Consider the following 21,167-nt stretch of genomic DNA (forward strand, 5'->3'; position numbering starts at 1 on the left):
AACACACACACAGTAGGTGTATAAATATATATACATATGAAAATATAGATATACACCTGAGAACCTCTCCTTTCCTGGGCTGAGCTTTTGCTTTCTAGTGTGAAAATCCGATTTTGCATGATTTTTAAAAATTTCTTCTTCCCCCTGCCCCCCGCCTTAACATCCCGTTACAAGACTAAAGACCTACAAGACTGAAACTCCAACTAAAAGGAACCTCAGGCCACAGATTAGCTTAAAATCATGAGGGTGTTGAATTACCAGACTGAGATTGTTTTTCTTTTCCTCTCTGCCTGTGCTGGGTTTGAGGGAATTTTGTTAAAAGGCTCCATAGCCGTCACTCCGTGCGGCGACAGCGAAGGCAGGATAAGCTTCGTAGGTGGCATACGTGGCCAAATCTTGTCCCATTGTCACTGCCTGCTTCAGCTGAGTGGCTGTGACAGTGGCAGCTGCGTTAGCAATGGTGTATCCTGAAGGAGAAAAAGAAGGAAAACGCGTGGATTAACGAAAATCCATTCAAAACTCACCATTGCCCGGTAGGTTTTGATGGGATGACTTTCAGTGGGGATGACTTGGGCAGCAGTAAGTTTGTTAGTGGGAATAATATAAATAAATGAAAGAATTAATAGGAAAATGAAAGCATTTCCTGACCCATGATTTGTCAATCACAGTGCTGGAAAAAAACACCCCTCTCTGTTGAATATTTTTTCCCCAGGTTTTGATTATTTCTGAGCTAATTGTGCTCTGGACAAGTTTTCTCCCCACCTCTGTATGGCATGAGGAGGGCAAAGAAACAACCCAAAATAGGCAAAATTTGAGCAGGATTTTTTTAGAAAATAGAGCTCTGATCCCTTCATAGCCAACCTACAGACAGTTCAGGACAGCCATGGTAGGGAAACTCCCTCAATTAACAGCAGGGAGAAAATATTTAGGAGATGGGATTTTTTGGTTTATCCCCATCAGTTTCTAATGAAAAATGTGGTTTCAACACTTCCAAATTTTCCATGGGAAGATGTAAGCATTGCTATTTGAGACTGAATCACTGGGAAAACAGCCTCATTTGGGGCTGGTTCCTCTGAAGGCAAGGCATAGCAGCTTGTCAACCAGACCTGTGTTTGGTTGTAAAAGAATCGGGAGTTAAGACAAAGCCTAAATTTGGGAAGAGTAGCTGGATCTGCTGATCTGCTGGACTAGGCTCTGCTGCCAAATTATATCTCCCAGGATCCTGTCTGACCAGGTGGGCAATGGGATCAACTCAAGGTCAGCCAGAGCCAAGGTCTTCTTGGTGGGGGAATGGGAATACTGGGCAACAAGGAGCACACACTGCCTCACTGGAGGTGTCACTTTGGGGAAAAACATGAGGAATTCCTTACAATTTGAATATTGTGGCTCTCCAGAGTATTTTCTCTGCACCAGCACAGCCAGGTGCAACATCTCAAGCAGCAATTGAGAAATCTGGGACTTAAGGCACATCTGCTGCCATTGGGAGAGAAATGAGCTGCGAGCTGGGCATGGTCTGAGCTGAGCTTTAGCAAGCCCTGACCCAAGCAGCCACTTCAGTGCATGTCCATTTGCCAAGCTCCCAAGACAAATAAATAAGGGTGGATGAAAGAAAAGGAGAGATGCTAATTAAGCAGTAAGTGGGGGCTGGATTCAATAAAGAGCCCATTTGGTTTCCACGCTGCGGAAGCTGCACAAGCCCAGACAAATTGATTTTTCTGTGGCTTTTGTGGACTCCTGTGGCAGGAAGCCGGATAGATGTTTTTGTTGGTTTTTTTTTTTTTTTTTTTAAAATCCATCCTTGAGACACTCCAAACAACTCAGTAGTACTGACTAATGCATTCCTCATGTGCAGCTTGGCATGTGGTGCTGCCTCTCCATCAGAACTACCGTCATGCTGGAGAGCACGGCAAATGTAATTCCTGTGTTTTCCACGATTTCCCAAGCTGTTTTGGGCAGCTGCAAGAACTATTGAGTACGAATTCTCAAACTGGGAAAAAAAACTTCCATGGGGGTGTGAGAGCTGGGATCGGATCCAAACTTTCATGGCTGCGTCATTTCTTTGGCAAACGAAACCCTAAGTGCTGGTTCACAAGGAGCCGGGGGCTCTGAATCCATTAGCCATGTGTCCTTGCAGGGAGGATGGTCTCCTCCATCCTGGTGACATCAGGACTCATCCCAGATGTGGCACTGGGGATGCCAGCTTTGCATCCTGCCTCGTTTCCCAGGTGAAAGGGGCATTCACAAACTGGGAGGAGTGGAGGGGATGTATGGATATTGGGATTCTCTGTGCTTGGAGACTGCTCCAACTCCCCTGGACATGGTCCCAGCTGTAGCATTGACCTGAGGGATCGGGGTTGGAGCAGTGTCCCCACCCCAGTGCCCCCAGCCTGAATTTCTCTGGACTATGGACACAGAAATTTGGGCAGTCCTATAGTCCTGGCATAAAGATATAGATAGAGATAAGATGCTTTATAGACAATAAACTGGCACAGGGTGCCCAGAGAAGGTATGGCTGCCCCTGGGAGTGTCCAAGGCCAGGTAGGACAGGTCTTGGAGAAGCCTGGGATACGGAAGGCGACCCTCAGTGGGCAAAACCCACTTCATTCCTTACCCCCACAAGGAACCAGCAGGAAAAATGACATTCCAGGAGCCCTTTGCTGTACAGACATGGCCATACCTGGAAAAGCTGGCGCTGCAGGAGGCACCTCTGCCCCCTCCACGGGGATGCCCAGGGTCTGCAGGGTGTACTCTGCCGCGTAGGTCTTGGCCTCGTCGATGAAGGCGCTGAGCTTGGGCGGTGTGAAGGGGTGTCTGTGAGGACAGCACAAAGTTAGCTGGGTTTGCCTTCCCCAGGGCTTTCCTGCCAGATGCTGTGATCCACTTAGAGCTGGCAGCAGCCCACAGAGCAAATGGAAGCATCGCTTCCCTGTGCTGGTGCATTAACAGACTGCTCTCATCCGAGCAGTCTGGGCCCTCGCTGAGATTATTGACCCTGGCTCTCCTGCTGGACATGACAGCCTTGCAGAGTTTGTTGTGCTTTTTCCATTTAAAAAAAAACAAACAACATAACAAAAACAAACAAAAAACCCTGCTGCATTTTTTCTTTACAATACTCAGTCTGGGTTTTTCTTTACAATGCACAGCAAACAGTGGTTTAGGTCTGAAATATTTAGAATTATATTTGCAGCTGAAATATCAGCATGTTCCTTCAAACTCCTTTTATTTCCCCACAAGAGCTACTATTTGCTTTCTTTTTGGGCAAAAAAGTACCCTTTTGCCTGATTATGTCTGGCTTTCTGTAAAGTTTGCACCAGCAGAGAGAGCACCAAGCATGGCAGACAGCAGTTAATTATATGGATGTTTTTCTCCCTGTGTTTTTTAAAAAGAGTATTTATATATATAATTATATAAACATATATGAAACATAAATATACTTTTAATAAATATTCTAATATATTTATTAAATATTTTTTAAAATAAAAGGAAATGAAAACCTGTGTGCTTGAGACTTTGAGGACAGCTGTTAGGTGAATTATAATTTAAAAAAATAATGTCTAGCCTCAGAAACCTTCCACTAATGACGTACATGGTGGGGTTCTGGCTGGCAAGGGCAGGGATGGTGATTTTGTAGAGGAAGAGTTGTCTTTGATCCTGGCCGATGGCAGAGTGGAGCTGGTACACAGGCTGTCCCCAGTTGTTTTTCTGGCAGATTTCTTCTAAGATCTAGAAGGAAAAAAACAACAAACCTGCATTTGTGCTGGGGTTAATTGCTGTGCAGAAACCTCCTCACCTAGCTCCAGCCCCTGTGCTGAGCAGCTGCCTTCCCTCAAAGGGTTTTCAGGGAGTCCTGGCAGCTTCCTCAAATCTCAAAAAAAATTACAAAATCAATGGCAGATAGAACACTGCGCTCACATTGAAGTGTAAAAGTCATCTAAATGCTTTATACTTGAAGATCTGTTTAATTTCTGAAATGATTCCCTGTTCAGCTGGGCATCTGAGTCCTTTTGCTGATTAGATTATTTCAGAGTGCTTTTCTTTGAATTCTCCTCAGAAGCTCTGTCTCACAGACTTCTGTTTCAGAGGACTAAAGAAACTCGGATTGCATTCATCTTCTCTGCTCTGCTGCCTCTCTGGCTTAGTGGGTTTCAGAGCACGAGAAGTCCAAATAGACTTCTTTCTAAAAAGAAAAAAAGGTTGTGTTTCCATCCAATTAATTCCACGAACTTCAGCAGGCAATTGCAGTATTTGAAATGCTGAACCACGTTGCCCTCTGCCTTGGCACAGCTGGTCCCGTGGTAATTGGGAATTGCTGTCCAGAAACACTCCTGCTTTGGCTTGGGATTTGAAGGTTTTTAAGCCACTGGCTGTGTGCTGTCCCAGCTGGATTTGGTCACCTTCCATTAAACCAGGTTGCTCTGACCTGGCCTTGAGCATTTCCAGGGATGGGGCAGCCACAGATTCTCTGAAAAACCTGTGCCAGAGCCTCACCCCCATTACAACTGAGAATTTCCTGCCCATATCGCATCTATCCTGCTTCCTGCAAGTGGGAAGCCATTCCCTGTGTCCTGTCACTCCAGGCCCTCGTAAAGTCTCTCTCCATCTTTCTTGCAGCCCCTTCAGGCACTGGAAGGCCACCATTAGGCCACCCTGAAGTCTTGCTGTGGTTACCTCATTTGCAGCTTACATTTGAATAGAGTTAAAATTCAAAGGTAAAATCTAAACCTCACTGCTGCTTTTAATTTGGCCACCACAGCTCCAGCTGAAGTTTAGCATCTTCCAGTGTAAAATGCTTCATTACACAGCTCAGGTTTCAATTGCAATAGTTCATTTTTTTCACTGTGGCAATACTCGTTCCCTGCTGTCCCAACTCCTTTATATGTCGGTTTTATAAAAATGAATTTCACTTGTCCTAAGGCCCTGCAGAACCATTCCAGGGATTTCACACCTCTAGTGGAAGGTGCCCCTATGCATGGCACGAGTTGGTACTAGGTGAGCTTTAAGGTCCCTTCCAACCCAAACCATTCTTTGATTCTGTGATGTGCTGACAAAATAGAGTACAGGGGAACTCCTGTACTCCTCTTTCAGGAGGGGAAAAAATTACCACTGGCCAGTTTTCTGGGAGAAAACAAGGATGTTCTCATAAACTTTGGCAAACTGGAGGCTGTGGCAATTGAAGTGTTAGAATGCAAAGATATGCTTCAAAATTCAGGGTGAAATTGGTTTCTTGTGTTGCTCTGCCCTATATAAGGGGAGAAGAGTTACTGTCTGAGTTGGATGTTAAGAAACTAAGGGAATTTATTTTGGATTTCTCCTCAGTCCTCACCCATCCATCTGCATCAACATGCACAAAAAACCAAAAGATCCCACATATCAAAAGCCCCCCTGAGCCGGCAGAGTTTCTGTGCTATGTTATGGCTTATGTCAACACTTCTTTTGCCATAAATGATTTGAAAATGTGCATTATTTTTCTATACAAGTGTACTGGTTGTGGGAAATGGATTTGTAGAGAGTTCTTGGGGCCTGACAGAAGGCTCACACTGTGTGCAAACTTGGAGATAAGAAATGCTGACTTAGAATTGCCATGGAATAGGAGATATTGTGGAGAGAGAAATGGAGTTAGGAAAAAGTTTCAAAGGATGGCCTTGAAAATAAGACTAGATACTTTGGAGAAATAGAATTATGAAAGATGCATCATAGTAGAACCCATGAGGAGTGATTTTAGATTTTTGGCTTTAAGGCATTTTACAGCAGATGTGGCAAAAGCTGATAGGCCAAGAAACGCTTATAGTGTATTGTAATTAGGAAATAGTCAGCTTCTGATTCTGATGGCATGAATTATAACATCTGTATTGTCTCACCCTTCATATGAAACTGAAAATGGAATAAAAGTTTTTTTTAAATGCCCCTCAATTTCCCCATCTCTTGGTCAGAAAAGGGCAAAACTCAACAAATTGGTGTCGTCTAATGTAAAGCGATTAACTCAACAAATAACTGACCAAGCTGTCAAAAAGCCCCAAAATAATTTTTAAAGTACCCCTATTTGATATACATGTAAAAATAACAATTTTTAAAGTACCACTATTTGATGATACATAAATCATCACTGGTGAAGCCCCAGGTGATGCATTTTATGGCTCAAACCCATCATGGCTGGGAATTCCTTGACCCACAGTGCTTTTATGGCACGACAGCCACACCCTGACACTCATGATGATCTTAAAGATCTCCAACCCCAACCATTCCACTATTTCATGAGAGCAGGCAAGGCAGGTGGATGTTGCAAGATGCAACTGGTGCCACTCATTTCTTTGAGACACAGGAAAGGATTTATTGACCCAGCCTGGGCCTGCTTTCCCAGCACGGCCCTTGGGCTATGGACGCTCTCTTCGGGCCACGTACCTGAGGGGCCAGTTTGATGCCCTGGGGCTTTAGGGTGACGTGGTTCATGGGGGTGAGCTCCATCCCTGGCAGGAGGTCGTAGAGCTTTTCCTCTCCCCTCTTGTCTCCCTTGAGGTGGTATCCGCGCCCCAGGCCCGGGAACGCCAGGTAGCCGCGGCCTCCCAGGCCTCGGACGCCCGCAGCCCCTACAGGTACATTCATGTAAATTTCTAGGAATGTAAGAAGGCATTACACCGAATCAAATCACGGGAAAAAGGACCCTGATTCTTGCTGAAATGGAAAAGTTAGCCCCGCTTGCTGGGAGGATTGGGAAGCAGGCGGGCAGGAGGTGCCACGGCCTGCTGGTGTGATAACACAGCTCAACACTGACACCTTTCCCTGGAGAGCTGAGGGGTTTGGGGGCAAAGCTGCTTCTTTCTGCCCATTTCCCATCTTCTCTGCTCAGTTTTGATTTCAGGACAGCTTTTTACCCAGCTTTGTAGCTGGAGGGCAGAGTGGGAACAATTGGTATCTTTTGTTACCCACCAGTATAATTTCACCTTGAAGAATTCACAGCTTACACAATTTCATCCCTCTATGAACAGAAATCCTTTTTGGTTTTGCCCCATTACACTTCCATTTTTTTCTCAGGGAACCCTGCTTGGGAGTCTGGGGAGACCATGAGGCAAGAGATGTGTGGGGAGTTACCACATCAGCTCCTTTCCTAGTGCAAATTTTAGAGGAGCTGGTTCACCTGTGTGGGGAAAAAACTTGAGGAACAAGGGGTATTCCTGCTGCCCCTGTCTCCTTCCTGGGGAAGGGACAAAAATTGGCCATTGTGATCCCTGCCAGGCCTACCAGGGTGCCACACAGGGTCCCAGCCTGCTGTGGGACTTGGCTTGGGGACACATGGCATCATCTTTGGAAGGAAGATCATATGGCAGAGTTATTTCTTTGCTAGGCCCAAACTTACATCCTAATTGACCAAATGATGTCTGTATTGACATTTAATTTGAGGGTACCTGAGTGTGGGGATTTGATTTGGATCATCCAAGAGTTTTTAGAAATACTCTTTTATTCATAGATTGAATTGATTGAATTAATTATTATTGAGTTAACAATCCCCCAAAGGGGGCCTCCACCTCCCAGAGCACAGAATGGCTCATTTGATCCCCTACCCTGCACCAGGGCAATGTGACTTCCTTGGGAGACTTCCTGGCTTTGGGTCACAAAACACCCAGGACTGGTAAAATTTACAGGACTGGTAAAATTTTCCTGGCAACTTTCAAAGCAAAGAGGAAACATAGCGGTGGTGGCGGCTGGGAAAGGTAAAGTGTTTTATTTGGCCTTCCCTGCTGGGGCAAAACCAGGAGGATTCATGGGTGAGGGCAATCTAGAAGTTCCTTCCAGGTTATTTCTTTCAGCTGGAAGATGCCTTTGGCAATGACAGAGCCTAAACCCTGTTTTCCATCCCGTTTTGAGCAGGATTGGCAAAGCCAACGTCACAGACATGAGCGTGGGGAGCGGCTGCCCAATGCCCGGAGAAGACGCGTGGCACGAGGGGAATTACCTCGGACGGAGGGGGGCCGGAGGACGCTCCTGCTGCCGAGCCCCTTGGCGGCGGGGAAGTGCAGGTTGGGGATGGCAGCGTAGGCCTGGGGTGCGTAGAAGACCGGGGCGCCCAGGTAGGCGGTGGCGGGGTCGTACAGGTGGCCCAGGGTGTAGGTGTAGTCGCCCTGCAGCACCGGCGCCCTGCCGCCCGTGCCGCGCGTGTACCTCACGTAGCTGTCCTTGTCCACCGGCTTGGCCAGCGTCACCTCGATCGGGGACCCGTCCAGCACCTTGGCGGCGGGGAGAGAGTGTGGCACAAGCATGGGGGTTAGTGCTCAAAGTGCCTCCACCTATGGAGGAACTGCCCCCACGTCCTAACAGGATGGGAAGATGGAGGAAACCACCCCAAAAAAAAGCCCCAAACCTCCCTCACATGGGGCTGGCTGGGTGAAGGCTTAACCTGAGAGCCCCCAGCCCTGTCCCCAGCTGGGAGAGGCTCCTTCAGCAAAGCCTTCAGAAGGCCTCACTTCCCTGCAAAGCAGCTCGTAAGCCGGGCGAGATTCCCTGTGCCCCTGTGGAGAACAGCAGTGGCACTAAAAATAGAAGCGGGGTTAACACCTCTTTGGGAACAGCTCCGGCTTTACAGTGAATTACATGCAGTGCAAGAAGGGCTAAATTCAGCAGCCTCCTCGCAAATCCGCATCTGAATTTGGAGCAGATGTTTGGGCTGGCCTCGTTTGTCCCAGTTTGCCATTCACACGCTGCCCTGCCAGTGTTTTTGTTGGCAGTCTGGAACAAGGATGTGAGTGTGAGCCGGGGGGGATTGTAACCCCTCCTTTCCTAGTTCTTCTTTCAGCTTTTTCTGTTTTTTTTTTTTTTTCATCTGAGCAGTGAACTAGAGTCAGGCAAACACTTAGCACAAATACAAGGAGCCAAAATGAATCGTTTGTGTACAACAGAGCTGCTGAAAAACAAATTCAGGAGTATAAAAGCAACCAGCAAAGAGAAAATTGGGATAACACCTCCAGGAGGGTTTTGGAGCTAATAAAGCAGGTGGCTGTGTATAATATTCTGCACCCTGAGCCCCACGAATTAACATTTACAGCAGCTTTACCTTCCCATTCAAGGCTTTCATGGCCTCCACTGCGTGTTCTCTTTTATTAAAGTGCACAAAGGCATAGTCTCTAATTTTCTTTACTCTCTCCACTGCACCTGTGGAAAACATTGGAATATTAGTGGGAAGCGGGGATTAGTGAGAAAACAGAGATCGGAAAGAGTGGTTCTGTCAGGTTATGAGCCCCTGGAGAGCAAAGTCTGAGCAAAGGTAGAAGAACAAGAGGTCAGTGCCCCCTCACCTCTTTGGATGCATATTCCGCAGGAAAATCAATATATAATGGTTATAGCATTACAAGGCAAACTAGAAGGCTTTGGGATCAGACACCAGTAAGATTCCCATTAAACTGGAGCAGTTTTCTCCTGTCCAAACCATTCTGTTGGGCACTACCTTTGGTCTTGTGTCTCCCTTCTGTGACAGACCTCGCACCATGCCCATGTGATCCCCATCTCCCTGCTTTTGTATGTGCATTGGAGGCAGCAAAAGTTGACGCCTTTGCCATAAAACAAGGAGGTTTTTCTCCTTGACAGCCAGCTCAGGATGTTCAGGAAGAACGAACAGCTAGCTCTGCCCAGCACAGAGCAGCCCAGGGCACTGGGATGCACTGGGGCTGATGGGGCAGCAGGTCTCTCCCTAAAAAAAATCCTCTCCCTAAGAAACAGCCTTTGCCTTGGCAGTGGGGCTTTCCTGTATGCCCCAATTCACCTGGACATGGCCCCAGTCAGGCTCTGCAGCTGAGGGTTGACCCTCCTGGGATCAGGCTTGGGTTGGAGAATCTTTCTTCCAGCCTGAATCTTTCTTACATTCAATTTATCTGAAGTAATTCAAATGTAAATGACTTCTTGTTCTTCTTTTCTAAGTCCATCCCCCACAGTTTTCTCTTTCCCTTGTCAGCTGCTCTGCTGCCAGGAGCTCATACTCTGCACTGAGGAGTCTGTCTCCAAAATAATAACCCCACCACTCCTGTTCCCCACAGCCTTCAGCCATTTCTTTAATTCCTCATCTTCTCTGCTGCTGTGACTTGGGAAGCACAACATCAGTCAGACCAGCTTCCTGTAAAACCCCTAAAATATCCTTTGGAAACATGGCTAAGGGATGCTTAGCAACTCTTCTGTTGGCTTCTTACCTCCTAAAGCTGAACAGGTGCACAGGGAAATATCATATTGCCACAAAAAGCACTTACTTAGAAAAATGCAGGAGGAAACAAATTTCATTGGTGTTCAGGGGGAGTCATTAGGAGCTGCAGAGGGCTAAATGAGCCTGTCCCAGCCTACAACCCAAGCAGGCTGCACGTCTTGGAACAACACAGGGATGGTAAAGCAGCACTTTGAGTCCTCCTGGGACAGAGGATGATTTTTCTGAATTTATGGGAGTTATATGCTGATGCTTTGTTTACAAGTGGAAGCTTTAATGAACTCGCTGTGTTTTGAATATCCCCCTTCTGCCTCCCAGAGAACATTCCAGGACACCAATCCTGAGTCAAAAATTCTGCTCTTCCCTGCTTCTGCCTCTGCTGGGCCAAGCAATGCGATACCCACCCTTGGGTCAGCTCCATGGAGAGCCCATCTATGGGACATTAGAGAAGGAGCATTGTCCCTCCAGCACACTGGGGCAGCACAATCTTCCTGCTGGGAACTCTACCAGGCAGGAGGAATTTCGTTGGGATTCCTAGGGAGCAAGGGCAGGGCTTTTCAGAGAAACAGATTTACAAAAGGCACCAGGCTGTGAATTTGGCACAGATTTAAGGGGTGCTACTTGTGCTATATCCCAGCTTGAGGAGCACAAGCAGCATTCCTGGTCCTGTCAGTGGAGCCCTCAGAGATGTGGCAATTGCTGTGTCATGGGGTCCTCTGGATCATTTTTTATTGGATGACTTGATGTCAAAACAGCTTCTTAATGCCCTGGATCCCAGGTAATTTCAGCTAAGTAGTGCTGAAATGTGGCTCAATGAGTGAGGCAGCAGGGCAATGAATCATTTCAGATCCTTGCTGCCTTTTTTGACCTCACTATAGCATAAACTGCATTTTCTCTCCCCAAAGCTGGAAGTTTTGCTGCTCTAATGCATCCATTTCTGATTTTAGCCACCCAAATAAAAGCTGTCCATAAAAAAACCCAAAAAACCCAAAAAAAACCCAAACATGAACACTGAAATGATAAAATGATAAATGAAGATGGTGCAGAACTTCTGTTGTTATAGTGGAAAACTTAGGAGCAAAGCAGATGACTGTTACCAAAGTGTCGAAAGGCCACAAATGTGTTTCTGGGGAGTGTGAGCTTGTTCAAAGCTCAGGAGCAAAACTGGGTAAATAAAAGAAGGAAATAGTGCAGAGTGTTGGATAACATAAATTTAACTCAGGGGTAAAATGGGGTCTGCAACAGCTTGATGGTGGCTAAAAGTATGAGCCAGAAATGCTGGAAGGACACAAGGAAAATTCATGAAGACCTTTGCATTGAAGCCTAGTCCAGAAAAAGGCATGCACAGAGCAGAAATGAGAAGTTAGTAGAAGAACAATGAAGCTTGGCAGCATATTTTAAAAAATTAATAGAAGGAAGCTAACAGGAGTGAGATGAAAGGAGATTTCACATTGCCAAGCATCAGTTCCTAATGCCTAATGGACTGCGTGGCTTGCAGAGCTGCAGAAATGGGTTATTTTTACTTTGTTGGTTTTGGGTGGAATTTCCTAAAGCTGGAGTAACTCAGAAGTAAAATCTCCTTTGAAAGCCAGCAGGAATTTTATTCCCAACTAATCTTCCTGCTTTTCGTGAAAAATCTCACTCTAAGTCCATGTAATATATGCCACAAAGGAATACTGAATTAAATGGAAAGCACTAATTATTCGCCAATTTACACGAGGACTAGGGGGGATGTATGAAAATGAGTTCAGAATTTAGATAGATCAGATAAAAAGGAGTTGTATTAAGCCACTCTATTTTTATCACTGTCCCTTGCCACAGAAGAATGCTGAAGTCACCCAGCTGCTTCACCAACTCTTTTTAAGAAAGATTAAATGATTCCAAAGCGTTTTGATGACACAGGGCATGCCCATGCAGCATTTTGGGTTTCTTCCAGTTGCCAATCATCCTCTTTCGTGGTGGCTGTAGCTGGGAATTAAGCAGCCCTTAATGGGATGGCATATTGGGTGGGAGCCTTCAGCCTCATGACAATTTTTGTGGCATTTCACACAAACATTTCACAGCAGAAAACCAGCTATTTTTATCTCTTGTGGCATTTTAGGAATGCAGAAATATTTCCATTTGTTTAGGAGGCACTGCACCAGTGGGTTCCTACCTGGCTTGATGCTGTTGAACTCCTTCTCTATGGTCTCCTCAGTGGTGGAGAGCATGAGGTTCCTGACGTAGAGGATTTTCACTGAGGACATGGTGTCCTCATCCACCTCCACCTCTGGCTCAGCCCAGTCCACGGCGATGGGGTGTCCCCACAGCTGGATCCTTCCTTTAAGGGAAAGGGAATGGTCAGTGCTGAGGGGCTGTGCTTCCCCTCACTCCTGCTCATGCTCTATTTCACAACAGAGCAGGCCAAATTCTACAAATTGACCAAGAAAAAAGCCTTCCTAGCTCAAAGCACCGCTGCTGCATCAGCTGCCTCCCAAAAGCAGATGGTCACACTCAGAATGGCCTCCTGCAAATACCTTTGGAGCCTCCAGAGCTGAAAGTAGTGAAAATATGGAATAATTCACTTTAAGCCTGCATTTCCTGGAGTGTTCCCTAAAGGGAAGTATTTTAATGCACTTATAAAAATCCCTTTTGGCCAGCAAAGTTTCATTCCCTCAATAGCAGAGCGGGGATCCCAAAGTCCCAACGGGATGGAATGAAACAGCAAAAGCAAGAATGTGTCTGTGTGTGTTTGATTTCATTGGGTGAAGCTGCAACAGAAGAAAGGAGGGACACAAAAAGTCCCAATGCAGAAAACAGGGTGTGGATGTGGAGGATAAACCCATGGACTCTGTGTACACTGGACTGAGCTGCTGAGGGGCAGGGAAGAAAAAGAGCAAATAAATCACATCGCTGAATGCTGATGATGCAGTCGGGTTGGTGTCCCCACTCCTCGAGGCTCAGCTCCATTTTCAAAGGCACCTGATGGTGAGACTTTCACTGAACTCAAGGGGAATTTTCAGAAGTCCATATTTCTGTCTGCATGCATGTCTATTACCAAGGTTGCCATTTTAGATTTGTCATTGAATTTTGGTTAAGTTGGATTTATGGTTCTGTTGCGCTTATAGAAAATCTTTTTAGAGGTGTTAAATCGGTCCATTTATCAAGAACTGCTAGTGTTGATTAGATATTATGAATAATAAACCATTATTAGATATTGTTTCGAATAATAAACCATTTAGACCTAAATTGAGGCCTCAGTCTGAGGCTGAGATTGGCAAGGGGGTTTATTCTGTTGGGAGTCAACCCTTGGAATCCTTTACTTTTTCTCTCCTCACCCTTTTGCTTCCCTGGTCTCCACATGAATCATTCTAGATTGCTTTAATCTGATATTTCTTTGCCTGCTTTATCTGTGTAGTAAGCAATAGAGTGACCCTTGCCATCAAACCTTGTCATGCCTTCACAAATTTATTTTAAACCCACTTTTGCCCAGACCTTCTGATTCTCTAAGTGACCTAAACCACGCATTTGCAAATGAGGGGACAAAGAAAATCCTGCAAAATACTCTTTGCCAGATCTAAAAAGGCATCTCTGCTTGGACAACCCATTTAAGAAAGGGTGGGAGCTCAAAAATGAGAGGGTGAGGATAGAACTTGAAGGCTCATTGGAAGTGTAAATGATCAAACTAAATGGAAAGGTGCTGTTCCCTTGGATTCCCTCGTGAATGAGCTGGGATTTGTGGAGTGAGGCTGAGCTGCTCTTCAGCTTTCAGCACTGCACAGATCTGAGCTGTCAGCAACCAGAGATAAGGACAGGGCTGCTCATGGTTCTGTGCCCCTTTCTCAATTGCTGTTTCCAGTTCAAGGTGGAAATAATGAACTGGTTGACTTGAAGCAAGGGGCTAAGCTTGGTGCCTCTTGCTGAAAATCAGCCTATCTCCACCCTCTTGTTTAGCCAGACACAGAACAACATTTTAAATTTTTTTGGTAAAACTCTTTGTTTTTAAGCACTTTCTCTGCAGAGCTCCCTGAAAGAGAAACGAGGTTCAGTTTAAAGGAAGCATCTGATAATGGCATTCAAGCTCACATCAGCTGGAGACACATTCAAGTCTGGTTTGAAATTTTTTTCCAGTTCCTGTCATATGCTTGAAACTTCAGAAGACACTGGGTCCTGCTCAGGCCTTTGGAATTCTCTAAATTGTTTGCTGAGATGTCCCTAAACTGGAAATCCCTCATGCACTGCACATGTCTGCTCAGGGCTCTGAGTTCCTTCCATCTGTCTTGCTGTCTTTGCTCAAGATTTCAAGTGCTCTGCTTGCTCCTGCTTTCCTTTTCCACATAAAAACCACAGGAAAGTCGTGCTCAAGCACAGAATGTGCTCCCACCATCAGGGAGATGCTTAAACTGAAGAAAAAAAGTGCAGAATAAAAAGAAAAATTGTCAGTGTGACATATGTCCCAATAGGAGAGCAAAGTCAGTGCTCAAAATCATGCTCACTTCTTTATACAATAAGGGAAAAAATAATTTAAATGATGCAGGGTATTTAATGTATAAAACAGGTGAAAGAAGGTTGGTGGTTATGAAGCAATCTCAAACCCCAAGGTTTGTTGGATGCTTTCACCAGCCAGTGAGCTGTGTTCAACAAAGCAGTGCAGGAGCATGGGAAAGCAAGAGAAAATTGGTGAAATCCCTGCAAATGCACTTAGGTGACTTCTTCACCTAATACCTGCTAAAGCTCTCTCTCCTTCACAATGGTCTTTGGCTGTCTCCCAGTGCTGAATTTCTTAGATTTACTCTAAAGCAATTCCTCATTCCAAGCCTTTTTGCCAAAATATCAATTTTCAGTCCATGCTCCAGCCTGAATCTGCTCTCGGATGCTTTCCTGAGTGATTCTCCCTGAGAGGCCATAAATGACTCTCTATTCTATGTTTAACCCAAGACAAGCACAGCACCAAGCACATCCCACAGCAGAGCTACATGGATACACACAGCTCAATCCAGCTGGTTGGATTTTTAACAAACCCAAGCTCCTGAAGGACAACCATGGATCATCAGTACGGTGCTGCAGCAGGAGCTGCAGTGAATCCCACACCCCATGGTGTGTTGGGGGACCTCCAGGCTCTGGGTGTGTCTAGCAGAAAACTGCTGTTTGAGGGCAGAAAACTGCTGTCTGAGGGCAGAAAACCCAGCCACATTCACTTCCTTGGATTCCTGGGTCCCCTGGTGATGCCACCACATGGTGACCCCTCCCCATCCCTGCTCACCTGGGAGCAGCTTCCTCCTGGCCATGGCTGCTGCCCGGTGGCTCTCGTACTCCACGAAAGCAAAGCCCCTGTTTTTGGTTTTGTCAGCAGCACTGGGGTAGACGATGACATCCACAACGCCGTCCGTGACTTTCTTCATCTCTGCTAGGATTTCCTCCCTCTTCTTAGTTTTGGGGATGCCCCCCACGAACAGGCGGCAGTTGTCCACGCTGGCACACACCCCCAGGAGTCTCCCGTTCCTGAAACAGCAGAGCTGCTTTGTCAGGAGTCAAAAAACCCAGTCTGTCAGGAGTCAGGAGCCAAGAGAGCACAAGGTTAAAGCAAAGCCCATCTTCTGTCCCAATACACAAGGCCAAATACAAGGCTTTGGTGTCAGCTGTTCTTTGGGATATTCCAGTGGCATTGCTCAGTGCAAAACCTGCCACACTGCTAAATCTGACATCAAAGGCAAACAGCACAGTTGAAATGAAGGATTTGAGGGAGAAACCAAAGCCAAATGTTGCTCTTCCTATGTGAGATTCTCCCTTTTCCTGCCAGCCCCCAACCCAGGTCCCTGTATTGTCACCAGTGGCTTGTGGCTTCCCACTCACCTCTGAGGGAGGTTTAGGGGGAAGAAAATCCCTTCTCATAGAGAGGCACCATCTGAGGACTCACTGATCCCAACTTTTGTGCAGACCCAAAAAAAACCCCTTCCTTTGTTCACCTCCTTGGAGTCAAATTATCTCTTACAGGCCTGGAGAAGTGTAAAACCTCTTTAGAGGAGTCTTTGGAACCAGGGAAGGAAGTGGAGGAGGTGGATGAAGCCTGGTCCCTAAGACCTTCCAACCTCTGCTACAAATGACAGCTCCAAGACTTCTGTGTGCCTTGATCTACTCAAAGCAGTTCACAACCCCTCTTTTTTTTTTAATTGAAAAATTGACAGCATGGTTTATCCCAAAAGGTTTTTAAGCAAAGGCGTCAACATCTCACTTTGAACTGGCAAAAAACATTTAGTGTGGTTGAAATCCAACCAACACGTACTGATGGGCCCATCTGTTGTTGATTTCTGGGTGTTTTGTTCCCAATTTTTAGTCACAAACATGAGAGCTTTTTCTGTTCCTTTCTATCACTGTTGTGCCAATTGGTTTCCATCCTATTTCACCATTTTTTGTGATTGCTCCATCTCCCAGAACATATCTGCACAATCTGTCACGAGGGAGACTGTGAACTGAATAAATCAACAACAAACAACCTGAGGGGAACATAATAAACAGTGCTGGTTAGGGGAAAGTTAATTTCATCCAAAGCAGAATATTTTTTCCAATGTTCTGATAATTTTTTAATTTTTATTTTTTATGAGGAAGAAATTTCCTGTGAAAGACATTGGCTTTAATAAGCAGTGACTGCACAGGGAGACAGGAGGAGATTTCCCCTCAAAGTACAGGGATCTAAATAACCTTGCTCTGGGATGCCAGGAAAAATATCCCTCACATGCAAAAACAGACCAAAAATATATGATTTGAAGTTGCTTTGAAGGTGTTTGCCCTGCTTACCTGATTTCATAATTGTTGAGCGTCTTTATTGCATTCTTGGCCTCCTGTTTATTGGAGAAGGTGACAAAGGCGTAGCCCCTATTGTTGCCATTGAAGTCCATCATCATCCTCATCTCATAGATTTTGCCAATCTGCCAAGTGAGAGAGGTTTGTCAGCAAGGTGGGAGTGGTGAAAGAAGACCGGAATTTTAAAGCCCACTCAGTTCCATTGACCAGATTGCCCAGCCAGGCCTTGGAATCAGCCCTGAAATGCAGCTCTGACCATCAGTAACTGATCAGCTGCCATCAAGCCTCACCTTTTCACAGAGGGGGATAAGCTCATCCTCAAAGAGGTCTCTGGGCAGTTTCCCAATGAAGATCTCACAGCCCCTCTCTGGTGGAGGGCCATCCCAGCCCGGTGGTGGTCCCCCATATTTCCTCTGCCCATTTTCCTGCCATGGAGGAAAAGAAAAGAAAGGTTCATGTATTGATTTTTAAATGTGGATCAAACCAACTCTGTCCCTTGAGGCAGACACCCTCCTCCCCTTCAGCTCCTCATGGATTCAGCAGGGATAATGCAGTGTCCTGCAACCAAGGCTGGGATACTTCCAAAGTCCAAGTGCAGACAGTCAGGTAACTCCCTGGAAAATGGAAATCCTCCTGGCTCTGGCAGGGGAATCTCCATGGGCTGTGTGTCAGTTGTGGGCTGGGTAATGGGACACTTGCAAAATCTGTAACTCGTCTTGATTTTCATCCAATCTGAGGATGACACCCAGGAGGTCCTTCTGGCAGAGAGCAAATCTTGGCTCCAAATAATATTCAAAGATGAGAAGGCCAGTCAGTATTTCCTTTTTGATCTCTTTTTGTTAGATGAGTGTGTCTCTGTTCTCCTTTCCTATTTTTAAACATATTTCCTTCCTTCCTTCCTTCCTTCCTTCCTTCCTTCCTTCCTTCCTTCCTTCCTTCCTTCCTTCCTTCCTTCCTTCCTTCCTTCCTTCCTTCCTTCCTTCCTTCCTTCCTTCCTTCCTTCCTTCCTTCCTTCCTTCCTTCCTTCCTTCCTTCCTTCCTTCCTTCCTTCCTTCCTTCCTTCCTTCCTTCCTTCCTTCCTTCCTTCCTTCCTTCCTTCCTTCCTTCCTTCCTTCCTTCCTTCCTTCCTTCCTTCCTTCCTTCCTTCCTTCCTTCCTTCCTTCCTTCCTTCCTTCCTTCTCTCCCTCTCCTGTCTCTCCTTCTCTCTCCCTACAGTGATACCCTGTTCCTACAGGATCTGGGGCTCCAGTAATTTTTCCATTTTTGGCTCCCTGACCTTTTTTTCAGTCACTTCCCATTCTGGGATTATTCCAGGAAAGCAAATGCCTTGTACAGCTGATTTAAGAGGAATGTAAACAAACAGAGATCCTTAGGAGAAAACAGAAATACACCACAAACCCTTTTAGTTTTCTCAACCCTAGAACAGGCCCTGAATTTTTCATTCTCATTCCTGTTTTTCCAATGTTTTCAGCAGTGATGGAGTCCTAGGGACATTTGATTTTATGCCTGAGCTGGTGTGAGAGGGGGGCACAGCAAAAAATAAACCCTTTCCTCAATTTGCAGTGGCTTTGTTTGTGGCTGGAAGGCAGCACCTCAACAAAACCTTCTTGACAAGGGGCCTGGAGGGGAAGTGGACATCAGCCACTTGCCAAAGATGAACAACCCAGGTGTGCACTGAAGAAGAAGATGTTTGGCTGCACCCACAGACAGGCTGGAAGAAAAATCCCTAAGGTACAGGGAAATTAGGAGATGGCGAAAAAGAGAGAAAGATAAAATAGCAAGGTTGGAATGGAAAATGAAAGGACAGAGAAGAGCAAGAAGATGTTGAAGTGTGGGGGGGATTGGGAGCTGAAGTCTGTTCTTTAGGAGAGGTCTTTGCCAGATGTGACAGCAGGAAAAACTGAACACCAGCATAATTCCAAGGCCAGGTTGGACAGGGCTTGGATTAACCTGGGCCAGTGGAAGGTGTCCCTGGAACAAGATGGCTTTAAGGAACCTCCCAACCCCTATGACTCTGAGAAAGCCACAGCAAATCTAAGACACACAGAAGGCCCTTATCTTACAGGTCAGGTAGAGCAGAAAGGCTCCTCAAGGGCACCAAACACAGCTCCTGGAATGTGCTTTTTCCCAGGAATCTCAGGTTGTGCTTGGGGCTGTTGTGCCCTCTAGTGCCATGCAAAGCAAGGCAAAGTTCACGGCCTCCACCTGCCTAAAATCCAGTGTTACCAGTTCCTTCTTCCAGGATGCAAGGCCGGTCATAGCAGTGCCCAGTGCTTTCCAAGGCTGAGCTTGTTTCGGTTGTGGTAGCCAAGAAAAGCTTTCTCAGGTGGGTTTGAAGGCCATGCCCAGCTCCACCTGCCCTAACCACGGGAGGTTTGGATTTTGGAGACCTTGGAGCCTAAACTGGGAGCAAACCTTGGAGCAGGTGAGGCACCTGCCTCCCATGTACCCATACAAGGATCTGCACTAAAGGTAATGTGCTGGACTCCCCACCACATCCTCCTGAAACTTTGCTCTGTGGGTTTTCTTTGGTTTTGAGACACCAATCCTGACCTTTCCCAACATCTAGCAGTGCTCAGGGTTGTCCTTCCCCCACCTTTATTGTAATTTCCCAACAAGCAAGGAATTCCTTGAGGAATAAGGTCCTGCTTTGGGAAAGACAATGCAGTGATGGCCAGCAAGGATGTGAGAGAGAAACAGAGTGAAAAGAAACGAGCAAGAAGCGATTCAAGAGCATGGATTCGCTGCTCACGCCCCCAGTGAAGCTTCAGGATGAAGCTGGATGCTGCACAAAAGGATGTGACTGTGAATTCCTACCTGGATCAAATTATATCCCGTTCGCTGAATTAACGCACGGAGGGCAGCTTCTTTCTGTGTGCCGGTCAATCCATCCCCGGATTTGTGATTTGATTCCATTGGAAGTGATTATCAGCAAAAAATCAGGTTAATTAGGGGTGCTCACTGCAATCAAATTTAAGATAAATTAAATCAATTAATACGGTCGGGAGGAGAAAGTCCACCCTTCTGAGAAAGTTTACAGGGTTTCTTTTTCTAAATCAATTATTTTAGAGATAAAACCAAAACAGAACAGCAGAGACCATGGAAAAAGCAGAAAAATCCTCCTTGCTGAATGGAAATAAATAGCATTTAAACCTGCAGTCAGGTCCTGGGGAGATGCAGAAGGAATTTGTAGCCTGCAGTTTTAGGTCATGGCTGATTCAAGATTTTTTGGTTTGGTTGGGGTTTGGCCTGAAAATATCTTTAAACTGAAATCTGAATCTGACTTGGGCTACACCCTGGGAAAGGGACATTTACAACATGGATTCACTACTGGTGAGTCCCTGTTTTTCCTGAATGCTGAGCTTTGAGCTTGTCCAAAATCCGTTCATGTGCTCCAGGCATAAAAACAGGGTCTGAGGTGCAAGGCTGAGCTTAGAGCCTCAGGCTGTCGCTGAACAGCAGCCAGAGCAAACCCAGCTCCCTCCTCAGGTCCTTGTGGAGCTGGGGCCCAGTGAGACCAAGCACTCCATGCAGGAAAATGCTAAATTGTGTCAACTAACATGGCTGTTATTGCCTAGAATTGCATTTTATCATAGAAACGCGGAGACAAGGAAAGGTAGTGCCTCTCAGGCTTGCCTGGAGAGCAAACAGGGACAAAAGGGGCTGGGAGCAGAGGACTGGGGGTGAGGGGGATGAGGCACCCTGGGATAGGATGGGATGGTGGTGGGGATGCTGGGCAGAAGGGAAATCCAGAGCAGTAGGAAGGTGGAAGGAAGGTGGAGTGCTGTGCCTGCACCCTGAGCTACTGTCAGATTTTTGGGAGGTGACCCTAAACCATCCCCTTGCACAGCAGTCCCTTGGTGCACATACAGGTGAGCACTGGATGTAAAGAAAGGCAGGTAAAGAAGTGCAATCTTTTTGGTTACAGCTGATTTTCTGAGCATGTCATGATTCTGCAGAAATAACAGAAAAAGCCTTTTCCCAGCTTTTAACACTAACCCCTTTTTATCAGCAGCTTTTGTGGTTCACTGAGGAAGGAGCCAAAGCTTGGGGCAGCCCACTTTGTCTTTGGCTATCACCTGCCCTGTGCTCCTGTGCCTTTGTGCCCTGGAAGTTTAAAACAGCTGCTTTCAATTTAAAATGGATTATCCCCAGCACCAAAAATGGGGCATGAGCCCAGGTATTTGGAGGATCTCAATCTCACGTCGCT

General features: G+C 46.1%; 1 protein-coding gene across 2 annotated transcripts; it reads right to left on the bottom strand.

Moving 5' to 3' along the window:
* Positions 1-69: 69 nt before the first annotated feature.
* On the bottom strand, positions 70-19,873 carry A1CF (APOBEC1 complementation factor). Of its 2 annotated transcripts, none has more exons than XM_033066346.1 (11): positions 19,775-19,873; positions 17,248-17,382; positions 16,952-17,082; positions 15,420-15,658; positions 12,333-12,497; positions 9,044-9,141; positions 7,949-8,219; positions 6,400-6,584; positions 3,587-3,723; positions 2,678-2,811; positions 70-467 (listed from the first exon to the last, which is right to left on the bottom strand). In XM_033066346.1, the coding sequence occupies exons 1-11, from the start codon at positions 19,871-19,873 to the stop codon at positions 316-318; spliced, it is 1,746 nt and encodes a 581-aa protein (XP_032922237.1). In that variant the 3' UTR covers positions 70-315. The 2 variants fall into 2 exon arrangements, with proteins under 2 accessions (XP_032922237.1, XP_032922235.1); XM_033066344.1 differs by having other exon boundaries at positions 6,400-6,608.
* Positions 19,874-21,167: the final 1,294 nt, after the last annotated feature.

The sequence above is a fragment of the Catharus ustulatus genome, chromosome 8 (genome assembly GCF_009819885.2).
Source record: "Catharus ustulatus isolate bCatUst1 chromosome 8, bCatUst1.pri.v2, whole genome shotgun sequence".
In the NCBI taxonomy this organism is placed as follows: domain Eukaryota; kingdom Metazoa; phylum Chordata; class Aves; order Passeriformes; family Turdidae; genus Catharus; species Catharus ustulatus.